General features: G+C 39.4%; 1 protein-coding gene across 2 annotated transcripts in view; it reads right to left on the reverse strand.

Moving 5' to 3' along the window:
* Positions 1 to 80: 80 nt before the first annotated feature.
* grk4 (G protein-coupled receptor kinase 4) overlaps positions 81 to 12,806 on the reverse strand; it is a 33,552-nt gene continuing 20,826 nt past the window's right edge. Inside the window, exons 6-16 of one of the 2 annotated variants that reach the window (XM_088373516.1) lie at positions 12,367 to 12,459; positions 11,594 to 11,657; positions 11,286 to 11,426; positions 7,857 to 8,047; positions 6,864 to 6,901; positions 6,440 to 6,529; positions 6,106 to 6,314; positions 4,569 to 4,706; positions 3,848 to 3,985; positions 3,318 to 3,449; positions 81 to 2,968 (exon numbers count right to left, since the gene is read on the reverse strand). In XM_088373516.1, the coding sequence (XP_088229642.1) occupies positions 2,912 to 2,968; positions 3,318 to 3,449; positions 3,848 to 3,985; positions 4,569 to 4,706; positions 6,106 to 6,314; positions 6,440 to 6,529; positions 6,864 to 6,901; positions 7,857 to 8,047; positions 11,286 to 11,426; positions 11,594 to 11,657; positions 12,367 to 12,459 (1,291 nt within the window). In that variant the 3' untranslated portion in view covers positions 81 to 2,911. Of the gene's footprint in view, positions 2,969 to 3,271; positions 3,450 to 3,847; positions 3,986 to 4,568; positions 4,707 to 6,105; positions 6,315 to 6,439; positions 6,530 to 6,863; positions 6,902 to 7,856; positions 8,048 to 11,285; positions 11,427 to 11,593; positions 11,658 to 12,366; positions 12,460 to 12,806 lie in introns of both variants that reach the window. The other variant, XM_088373517.1, reaches the window with a different exon arrangement.

Here is a 12,806-nt window from a genome sequence, read left to right on the forward strand (position 1 = left end):
CAATATTGGGCAAAATGGCAATTCTTAGGATATCTGAGTCACTTCGAATAAGTATCACGCTAAATTATTCAGGACACAGGTGAATTTTATACAAATGGCAGTGTATTGTTTCATAATTACAAATGTAAGATATGGTACAACAACCAGTGATACAACTTGTACAAGAATTAACAATGACTGCAGTGGTTGAACAACATGACTGTACAGGTACAAAAGGGGGGAAAAGGAGAGGGGGAAAACAATAATCAAAAAAGTCCCAGGCCCTGTTGGAATACAAGTAAAGCTTTCCTTGAAATACCTTTGCACACACATCTAGACAGAATGAGAATCCCCAAGTGGTTCTCCAGGTTTATATTGACTAGACCCGAGCAAAATCAAGGAATTGAGGCTCTCTCGCTCAGGTGTTACTGCTGAGGCTGACCCCCGTTTGGAAAGGCTAAATCCAATCAGAGAAGGAATGCATTCAACATATTCAAACAAGGCCATCTCTACAGGTCACCTTGTCATTTTAAACTGCCCTCGAATATCAAAGATATGTTGGCACTAAAATGTCATCATTTACATATACAAGGAACCTGATGTATTATAAACCAATACATGCTTGCGTAATAAAACGTATGTGTTTCGTTCAAACAGGCATTACAATGCACTTAGTGCGGACATTCAAAACCTTTGAGCAGTTTAAAGTTTCTCTACGTGAAGGAATTGATCTCAGAATGGACGGACGGAAGCATGAAAAGTGTAAAAAAGGTCTTATGTCACAAATTTATTTCTCGAAATTGGCACATACTATGAAGACACTTAGTCCTCCTTTAATCTTTTTCAGATAATACCACATTTAATTATTTTTGGGATATAATCTACCCAAAAAACACAAACACACACACATCCTAGTGCAATGAATGTTTGGTGGAGGAATAATTACTGACCTGACAGGTGAATACTGTAGGTGCAGCCATTAGTTTCTCTATGAGAGCAAGTGAGTTTTACAGCTTTATTCTAAATGCACAAAGTTTTTGAGGCTAGAAGTACTAAAAAGGCTAAAATCTACAAAGGCAAGAAAGTCAGCTTGAGAGCATGCCTGAGTGCAACAAAGACAAACAAAACGACTCAAGACAGCAACAAATACATGGCACGTTTCAATGGTCATTATGGAATGTGCAATGGCGGACTTTTTTTTTTTTTTTTTAGAGAAAAACAAAATCAAACTGGAAGGGGGTCATATATGCACACACGCAGTCATCTATGACATTTGTGAAATTCTGTGCACATACAAATAAAGTCCCTCCATTATTATTAACTTAAATTTCAGGAAAAAAAAAAATGCAGACAATTGATTTTTAGCAAAGTGATGAGAAATGGGGGGAAAAAACTGCAGAAACATAACAAACCTAAAACAACTGAAGTTCCTTATTAATTCAGATCAAAATTGCTAGAATGCATTGAAGGCAAGAAAAGTTGTATTTTTATATGACACAATGTCCACAGTGAGCTAACGAGTAAAAATTGAGTATTCATAGAATTAATAACGGATGATTGGAAGTTTCAAATGTCATCTCTAAACATCAAATACTTTTGGGAGCAACCACATAAATCAAAAATTGAGTCCTAAATGCAAGAAAATCAGAAAAATCTCTATACTCAGTTTTGTTGGAACTATAAGGGGATTCAAATCCTGCATTCTCTGCCTTTATCCATACAAGAAAGCACCTCAGTCATTTCTAATAGAGAACATACTACTGTACATGGAAGCGTAAACAGTGCGCACTATTACAACAGAGTTCTCTTCATCTAGCATAAACACATCCTAAATCACCGAATATAGCTGCATATTCTCTACTGGTGAAATATGTGGCCAAATATTTATGATCTACTGCACAGAAACTCTACAGTGGCTAAGAACTGATGTAGTAATTATCAGATGCAGGAAAGATTTTTCATCTTATGTCATCATTCCTCATTATTCTAGGTCTCCAAGATGAATTCACCAGGGCAGCAACACAAAGGGAGAGTTGTGTGAGAACGATTAGGATGAGAAAGATCAGACGGATGGCATTAATACGAGGCCAAGGATCAAGAAATCCCCCATAGCTTTTCCTTAGGGGATTAAAAGATGATATTTTTTGAAGAGTTGTGCTCCAGAGGGAGAAACAAGGCCTGATATCTGATATTATTGTGCATATCTGCTCAATACGAGTTGCAACAGGCACGTGAAACTGCAATGCTGTCGAGACCTGCACAACTTGGGACGAGGTATACATTGGCCAGACGTATAAGCGAGGAGTGGGAGGGACTTTGTTAATGTACTGTAAAATTGTTAGGCAACAACGCAGTAATTGTGAACAGATTTGTACTCCATAATTGACAGAATTCATTCAGATGTACCTGAGCGTTGAAGGTTAAGGAGGCAATGGAGTTAATTTGGGATAAAGTGGATCCGATGTTCTAAAAACATCTCATTGGCCAAATCAATGCTAAACATACAGACTTAAAAAAAAAAAAAAGCCTTATGCTACATTGATAAGACAACTTGTACTGTGCTTCTTTAAAAAGAAATAAACAAAAAATACCCAAAAGAAACAATATCCATATTCATTCCCAAAGACAATAAAATGAAAATGTCATGTATGCATTCAAGTGGTACTTTTATGGCTTTTTGTACAATACAACCTTTAGTGAAAATATACATCTAGACATAAATTCAAGTACAAAGGTACAAAATCTTTAAACTCATACTTTTTTTCTTTAATTATAATACACTTTTAATACAGCTCATAAATACAGGTCAACATTCACTGAGTTCCTAAGATTTGCACTCGGCTGGAGTTTACGGTGAAGATCAGCGGCAATGGGGGAAGGGTGTAGAGAGGGTTGGGTTTTTTTTTTGATGGGGGGGTGTGAAGGGAGTGGTTTAAAGTCGCGAGGGCTCCTCAAACTCGTCGTCACTGTAACCGCTCTTAAAACAGACCTGAGGAAAAGGAGGCATACGTGATATGACATATTCCATTGAACGGCAAGCACAAACATTGTGGAACCATGCTGCCAAAAGAGGGAATTCAGAAATAAATGAAAGAAAAGCATAACACTTTCCAAAGCACAACAGCCAAACAGAATAGTGCACAGTTCAACCAAAGGATGGGGGAAAAAAAGTAAAGGTGTAAAAGGGAAGCCAAGAAGTTTCACCTAAATATTCTGCGATCACATGAGAGAGGATTGACGTTTGATTGATTTTTGACAAGGCTCAGAAAGAAAAGAAGGAAAGAGGAAGTACCTTAACCCCCACCCCCTCGGAGAGTTGCCGGAGCACTAGCACTTGCCTCTCTTCTAAACAGGCGGTAGAAGAAACCTCTCTTTGGTGGAGGGTTAGGCCGGTTCATGTCCAGGTCCGAACATAACGTCCCATCAGTCTCATAGACATTGATTTCTTTGAAGCACTCCATTTCAATCATCTATACAAGGAGAGAAGGATTCAATGACAATTTCTGTTATGTTCCGATTTAAACTGCAATTGCTATAACCGAGCTCACCAACCCTTATCAAAACGGAGCTACTTTTTAAGTAGCGATTAATGTGAATGGCTACCTATTCGATGCACACTTATGAAAACAAAACGTGCGCAAATTATCTTAAATTATGTAATTATTCTATTATTAATAATGAATTATATTATTTAATGTGAATACACTGGTCATGTTAGCAATTCCTCATCATAAATAGAAAAGAAATAATATTTCTCTAAATCTCTGTTCAATATTTTCCTATGATCACTTGTACGACATTCCTCGAAAATCACCGCATGAGCTGTGGGAACAATGACGTCATCCCAGTTTCTAGATCTTGTAGTTACCTCATTTTGCCACGGGATGGAGACACTTCCTGTGACAAACTTGTGGTAGAAGTCGTCATCGGTGGGGTCAAGGTTCACACCTTTGACAGTGGAAAACTGCTCTATGTCCAGGACATCTTTGCAGTACACAGCACGAGGCTAACAGAAACATACAGGGAAGACCGGGATCATGCAGTAGAAAAAGGGTGGTGGAAGTTTAACCCTGAGGGAAATGCTTGATGAAAAGGACTCTAATAACAATCTTAAGACCAAAATCATCAATGGGGAATTTGGTTCCGTAGTCACTTGGGCCCGCCCCTACTACTCACAACCATACACAAAAACAGACGACTGGCTTGCTCAGGCAAATATTGGTTTAACCTCTCAGGACAGTTACATTCTCTCTGCCAGACTATTTAGAAGGCTGGAAAAGAAAAAAAATGTTTGAACAGCTTCTCAGCGGAGAACAGCGCAATTTCACCAATGCATAGTTTTTCTACTCCGTTTTTATGTGAACCAGTTTCAGATTTGGATTTAAAATAACATATTCAAGGTCCGTTTCTCACCACCCAGAAAGCGATGCTAAATAGCTGGTGACTGACATGCGGTCGTGACAAGGTGAACGTTAATTTGTGGCTTTTGGGGGGGGGCTTCTACTTCCTTTCTTGGGTTTGTGTGTGTGTGTGTGTGTGTGTGTGTGTGTGTGTGTGTGTGTGTGTGTGTGTGTGTGTGTTGCGCTTACATCAGGGCTGAAAGGAGGTTCCAGCATGTTCGCCTCCAATCGTTTGAAGTTGATGTTTCTGAAGATAGAGTGTTGCTTGACCTCTACGGCACCGCGACCCTGACAACCGAGGCGATGCTTGGGATCTTTAGCCAGCAGCTAGCACAAGGGAGGGAGAAAAACCAAAACTTAAAATACAATCCAATACATTAGGACTGATCCAAAGACTGCATAGGTCTTATTCTGAAACACATACATGCCGCCACCTTGACTGTATCCCACATAATTGGATAAAGACCAGACATAGTAATTTGTGTAGATACAAGTTAACGCAACGTAACCGTGGCTAGAATTAGAAGGCACTGCTGCTGTTTATTTGAGAGCTTGTGGATAATACTCCCTGCACAACACCTACATCAGAGGACTTTGTGAAGTGGATGAGTGCAGTTTAGCGGTGTGCTCACTTTTTCACCACACCTCTCCAGTTCACATTTGTTTCAGTTGTCAGTGCACTATTGTACCCTAGTTTCACCTGAATGGCTTGTATAAGTATTTTGCACTTATAAGTATTTTTGCACTAAGATACAAATTCACTTGTCTCTTTGCCTGAACATCAAAATAAAACAAACCACAACACAGGAACAAAAAACGCACAATCATTCTTATTTGAAAAGAAATGAGGAAAAAGCTCATCTCTACCATGAGTCCTACCCCATCCCCCCCAGCTTTCTATCCAATTTTTTTGTACAGAAAGCGTTCTTCTTGCTCTCCCCACTCATCCTCCCCCTGGGGAGTCTTCTAATCTGTTGAACCTCAGGTCAGAATGTTCCACAGCAGGACGCAAATAAACGTCTCTTCCGCTCTGGCTCTGAAACAGATAAGCTCAGTAGCTCCCTCTTGGTGCACAGATAAGTGGGTTTGTGTTGAAATTTTAATTCCTAGTTATAATAAAGTGAAATGGCTACAAAAGCTACAATTCACTCAAGCAATTAAAATTCGGTTCAGCTTGTTGCAACGTGGTTTTGGATGGTACACTCAAATGTAAATTGTTTACACAACATGATGTCTATTGAGGTGGGGGCAGTGTGACATCATACAAAAGGGTCAGGTGGACTGAATTCAGCACAGTCGACAAAGAGCAACAATGAAGGCTATCTGGCTGTCTGTGTTGTGTTCTTGTGTGTGGCTGTTTATTAAAAGACCTTACATTTAGTCTTCTATCCAGTCCAGCCTATTGTGCAATCATCCGTTGCCTAATCAAACGACTACCATGTGTGTAGCCTCTATAATTTTCCAAAACTGTGCACCAATTGTAACGGATTTGGGTTAATGTCCAAAATCCTCATCCACCCCATTTTTTATTTGATAACATTAAAAGCAATGGTGTGGAATGTTTGCTGCAAATAAGGGAGAAATGCAGCTAACATTATGTTATTTTATTCATCCTGAAATAAATACCATGCATTACATTATACTGAATTTAAGTCACCACTTAAGAGCGGAATTAATTTTCTTTTTAACCAAGCGACAAACAACGGTATCCAACTTTTACCCTTACCTGTCGGCAGATATCTTTTGCCTCTTCGGAGAACTTATCGGAGTACTCCTCCTGATCCTCACGCACTCGTCTGTCCACCTCTTCCCGCTTGACACGTTCCTTGCGCTTGCGAAAGGGCGACTGGCCTTGGATCATCTCAAAGATAAGGCAGCCTAGACCCCACCAGTCTGGACTGAAAGTATAACTCTCATTCTGGATGACCTCAGGAGCTGCAGAAGGAGGGATGAAGAAAAACTGGAAATGGTAGTTTGACCGGAGAGAGAGTCATGCTAATTAGGCCACTATTAGCAATAAGGTGGCCACTACTGTGTTTGACAAAAAGTCCATTTCATACCCATGTATCCAACAGTGCCTACTCTCCCTCGTATCGTCTCTCCTTCTGGAATTTGTACGGCGAGACCCAAGTCTGAAATGCGGATGTGCCCTAAAGAAGATGCAGATGTTTACGGTATACATCCACAGTTGAAGATTTCACAGAACCATAATGATAAGTGTATAAAATCATAATCCCTATGGTTGAACACAGATTTTATGAAGGAAGCACAAAGAGAGGAAACCATTAATAAATATCTTCTTAAGATCGGACACAATATGCTGCAGTGTTTGCACAAAACAGACTGAACTCGGTGACTGTTGATTTACTCGGTCCCTCTTGCTGGCTCATTCTAAACAACGATGGTATGCAAATTACCCTCTCTTGCTAAACAGCATTCCAATAAACAGACAGATCTGATGTGAGAGAAGAAACAAAGACATACCACGATCATCCAAAAGGATGTTTTCAGGTTTTAAATCCCTGGAAAAAAAGACGAGAATTAAGAAATTAAGTCATGTTGTAGTCACAATTATCATAAAGTGTTATGTAATACAACACAATAAAATACAACGTAAAAGAAGATAAACATAACAAACATAACAAAATGTATATAGAATGGAAGTTTGATTTAAAAAAATAACGGATTCAACATTTAATCGACAACAAAACGGTGGCCAATGCACCCAAAATGCTCCTTTTTACGATAGTTGGCGAAGTTTGTTAATTCCTGAATTAGCTGCTGCTGTATACGTATTTCCAGGTTGAGCCGCTGTTGTCACAAATATACACTACAGACAATTGCAGGCTAACACGCCAATACGGCAGCCATGTTGGCAGGGACAACATTTCCCATCAAAGGTAATGGAAAGCATGGAGATTATTTTAGGATCGCCATAAGCACGCAGCTCAAACGGGGCGTGTCACATCTACCCATTTGTATTTACGACTGTTATTTACAGGAGCGAGTTCTTGTCATGTAGTATGTGTACATGTCTCTTGAAAATGCTTTTTTGGTCCAGTAGTACATTTGTTGAAATATGTAAGCACGCAAACATTGACTCATGAACTTATCCCTTTTTGAATAAACGTTATGCTGGTTAAACAGTTGGTATGTAATGCAAAAAAGGTTGGAGACAGCTGATTGAGAGTGTAGGAACAAAAACAAAAGCCCTCCCTCAAAAGTGCATGCCCCGATTGGCTGGCGACTATTCGTTAGATAAGGCATTCTAAAATTTAAAGTGTGCTATATGTTTTTGAATGGATTTCAATGACATCTAGAAGTCCCTGCAAAGCTCCACTTTCCATAATTTGAATCACGCCTCTTTGGGGTTTCCACATTCATTCTGTGGAAGTATGTCATTAGTCAAGATGGGAGAATCCGCGCAAAAGCTAAAGAGAGACAGTATTTCTTTGTTTTAATCCCATTTTTGCTAACCTGTAGACTATTCTCTCACGGTGCAGGTCCTCAAGGCCACAGCAGATCTCAGCAGCGTAAAAGATGGCCCTCTGCTCATCAAAGCCAGAGTTGCCCATGTTGTAGATGTGGAATTTTAAGTCACCACCATTCATTATGGTCAACACCAGGCACAGGGCATCCTTGGTCTCATAGGCATATGCTAAACTAACCTAGAAAGGGGGCAAATTGCCATAGAGGCGGTAAGAGGGGTCAGGGAAGGGGCCAGAAGAAAGGAGTTGTATATGGGACAAATGAGGGTGGAAGAGATAGAAGGAAGATAAGTGGTAAGTAAGAGATCAGGGGCACAATGGTTACATACCACCCACATGACATCAAGTTCAAATATGATTCACATTAGGTAAAGTAGACATTTCAAGAGATGTTTTTCTCAAATTAAGAATGTATATATACTGACCTACTAAAAATTCCCACAAGAACCATTTTATAGGGTTCGTAATTGATTCTGCAAGATACACTTTAAATAAACATTAGTAAAGACAAATAGCCACCGCTATTTTTTTTTTTTGTCTATTTATCCAGAAGAAGGCAAGGAAAGCTGTTTGATGTGACCAATCTTGGACAAAAGGGCCCAGTGAATAGTCTGGGACGGTTCAAGTTCATCCTGATATGATTGATGGAATTAGGGGGTGGGAAAAAATAGATAAAATAGAAAAAAAAAAAAAAAGATTTAAAACAAAAACCGGTTTGGTTTGGATTGGATTGAAAAGACAAGACCACATCAAAACAAAACTAATTGTTCCACTTTAAAATAGATTGAGCTATTTATCAAATCATCTTTTCTTTTAGATGTAGCAGCTTTGAACATGATTTTAACTTTAGACTTCTCATTTCATCATTATTTCCAAACTCAGACATGAGACTTCTCTTTCCCTCCGCGGGCTAATATCTTTCCATTTTCTAGAGCTCTATTTTCCCTCATTATTCCCACCAACCTTTCCTTCTCTCCCTTGAGGGTCAATGACATGCAGCGTATTGTCTGTGCGTGTGTGAGTGTATCAGTGCTGTACAAGCAGGATGTTACTGCCACCGGGAGGAATCCCATATGCTTTAGACTACGTAGACAGTAACGGTCTACAAGAGGGTGTGGGAAAATTCCTGTGTGTGATATCATGTGCACCCCAACCCCCACCCAACAAACAAAAAAAAAAGGGGGGAAAGCAGGATAAACAAGCCACTACTAGTATTGAGCAACTGCCCTCTTCAGTTTTTCTCGGCAGCACAAAACACATTGTGTCCTTTTAGCACCCAATCAAAAATTTCCTAGAACTCTATTGAATATTTTAACATAAGAGTACTTTGAAATCAGCAGCTCTGGTACGAATTAATGACAGGGTTGTATTTCAATAGTCTTGTCTTTGTTTTAGGAGCTGATCAATGTGGCGACCAAGTTAATAAAGTGAGTGGCTCTTTTCTCCGCTACTGGCCATTGGGGCCAAAGCTAACAAATGTCCGTAATACACACATGCGCACTACAACATGTGGCAACAAGAGTTAAAATGTGAAAACATAAGGCAACCATATCTATTGACTAATAGAGAGCAGTGATCAAAAAGACAAAGAACAGGAGCGAGCGATGAGGGGTTTCAGAGAGCACTTGACTCTTCTCGCTACTGCTGTTTGGTCAGTGTTGCTAGGCAACAGAGCAGCTCTTGTAGATAGAGAGGTACATGACGAGTCATCAGTTCTGCCTGCAGCGCAGAGAATCAACACGCACACACACACATAGGTGCGTGGACACACAGGCGTGCACGCAAAAGCACGCGCAGAGAACCATGTCAATCCCAGGTGACACAAAGTTGACGTGTAAGCTTCGGCAACAAGCCCACTCCATTCTCCTTGCGTGTGCGTGTGCGAGTGAATACCGTGACTCACTCAAGCAAGACACTCAACATAGCTCACCCATCATCACAATACAACAATTCAAACAACTATGAGCTTCAAATGGAGAACAGGGAGAGGTTCTGCCATAGTCATCAATGTGAAGAAGCTGCAAACAGTCACACTGTGTTTCATGGACCCACATTCTCATGAAATTAGACGGAAAACAGGAATTAACTTTTTTTATCCCAGTTGGAAGTCTGCGTTCCAAGACAAATAAAGACACACTTGGTGTAATAATCTTGTCTGTGGAACAATCATTCTAACAAGAATAACACTGACAAGTTGAAGTTCTTCTCCTGCCTGCTTGTGCATCGGAGATGTTGACCTACTATACATTTTAACAGTAAAGAGCAGAGAAAGAGGGAAAACAAAATTTAAAAATATCCTGCACATTGCATTACAGGTAAAAGAATGGCTTACTGTAAAATGAACATTTTTTATAGGGCACCTGACATGAACAAATTAAAGTTATGCCTACATATCAACGACTTAATTTGTGAACCAAAACCATTACTTTAAGTTTCCAGATGTTTTCTTATGTTAAGGACTGCCAGCTTCACATTCCCGGCCGTTGACGCTTTGGCCCAGCACACAAGAAACGCAAAGCTTGGTGACTCTCAAAAAGAATGTTGAGACTTGCTTTTTCATGTGGCAGCCAAAAATCACCACTCGCTCATGATTATGGATCAGTTTAGAGAATTCCTCCGTAGGAAAATCAGCCAAGAGCAACCGCACTATTAAGAGCATTAAGCATGATGGTATAGTGGCATGTTAATGATTTTCAGAAAGGGGTGGTGGAGGTTCTGTGGCACTTACTCAAAGGGGACACTGGAGTTCTTTCTTCCACATGCTGCATGCAGTTTGTTGTGTGCCACAAAATTCCATCACTAACTCAAGGCACACAACTTATTTCTTAATAACGCAAACCTGCAGCGCTGTTGTGGTTCTGCAGACCATGTGAAGTAGCATCTACATATGTCAGCATAGATATTATTCGAAGACTTTTCAAAAGGTATTTGACTACTTTGCATTTCAACTGAAATCACTAGCAGTGTCATCCCCACCAAAAATCAAGACGTCACATGAAATAACCATTTCATAAGCATGATTAAAGCAAAGTGCTTCAAATGAAAAAAAAGTTGTTGCAATGTTTGCAAAATGCTCACCAGTAGCATAACATGTATTTTTTTTGCCATGATTAAGCTGCAGCTGGTCAAAATGACCATGTGGTATGTGGTTTTATTCCACATGTAGGTACATTTTCGTCCCATTAGCTCTCTTTCCACAGAACATGAAGATATTACGAAAAAGTGTGGACGCCATGACGCAAAAGAGCATTTGATAGCCAATTGGTAAATTTTGCAAACATGCTATTTGTTCCATTTGCAGCCACAAATGATGGTCAGTTTGTCACACACGCATGCACGCACACACACACACACACACATTCACACACACAAGAAACAATTGGTTTGAAAGGTTGAATAAGAAAAAGGTAGTACTTACTACAAAACTACTGTTAACTTTTTCTAAAATTCGTTTTTCGTTTAGAGCCATTGCTTCACCTTTTCTTTTCTTCACTCGTTTCTTTTCCAGCTTTTTACAGGCGTACATCTTACCGGTGGCGCGCACTTGGCAGGCACAAACCTGGAAAAACAAGTAGTGCGGACACATGAGCAAACATCATTTGGTGTCAGCGAGGGAGTTAAAAATCAAGCCGCATCGTTTTACAATAATCAAAAGGTGTCGTGAGGTTACGTAAAATGAATAACATTTCAAGAAGTACCATTGTGTGTTATCTTGAAGACACTCACCTCGCCAAATCCACCTTTTCCTAGTACTCTGTAATGCCTGAAGGTATTTTTGGTTACTGGTTGCCTAGAATTGAAAGACAGGAAGAACTAAGTTAAACTGCCACATGAAGCTGGAACAATGCTCTAATTTATTATTATTTATTCACACCGCTTCAGTTTCCCAATATTATGCAAATTATCATTCATTATTAAGCATTCACACAGAATCAGTAACGAGAAGCACCACGCTAGTGTTTGGGTGCAAGCAGCTGCCATTTGTCATTAGTTGGTGATACAAGTTCTTTAAAGCTTTAAAATATATTATATATACTCTTAGGATATTTCTCAGTTGGTCGCACCAAAACAAGATTTGGCTGCACCCATTTTGGATGGTTTTGAGACCACCCATGCTGATAAATAGAGTTGTCTTCATTGGCATACCATCGTTCCTTCTAATTGTTTAAAAGGATTCCATCCCTGGAAAAATTATTGACCAGTGTTTGGTGAACAAAGAACTTTAATTAAGATGTTTTGTGATTAGTGAGTGAAATACCATGTTGCTAGCTAGCAAACTAACCACCAGCTTAGAAACCAATGCAACATCCTACAGTATCTAAGCCAAGTCAAGTCAAGTCAAGTTTATTTGTATAGCCCTAAATCACAAACAGTCTCAAAGGGCTTCACATAGCCAAAAATTGACAATTATTCTTATATAATAAGCAAATTAATATAATTATATAATAATTAATAATTATAAGCAAAGTGGATACCAAACAATGAGCGTAACTTCTCACCTCTCCAACCATTTCCACTGCAGGAAGCGAGAGAAGTACATGGACTCCTGGTAGGAGGAAAATGGTGTGCCACTTAGATAATCACGAACTATTCTGTGGAGACAAAAATGTTTTTATTAAAAAAAAAAAAAAAACTAACACTTTTTTTACATAGGTATGTGTAATAGCAACAATCTTTTGAGAAACATGAAAATACATTTAAAAAAACTGTGAATCACTATATTCCATATTAATGGACAAGGTGGCAACACAGAACTTTCTTGAAGTTGTCAACTGTCACCAAAACTACACTTGACCCTGAGCACCTGGAATGTGTGTGATGTCTTCAACTGCTTTGACTACATGGTGATTAAAATACCAACAGGGTCAAGCGACCCCTAAAGTTTCCCATTCCAAAAATGTTATGCTTGCATGGTGGCCCACACACAGATTTTAACATA

The sequence above is a fragment of the Syngnathus floridae genome, chromosome 4 (genome assembly GCF_059516105.1).
Source record: "Syngnathus floridae isolate MCC-2025c chromosome 4, RoL_Sflo_1.0, whole genome shotgun sequence".
In the NCBI taxonomy this organism is placed as follows: Eukaryota; Metazoa; Chordata; class Actinopteri; order Syngnathiformes; family Syngnathidae; genus Syngnathus; species Syngnathus floridae.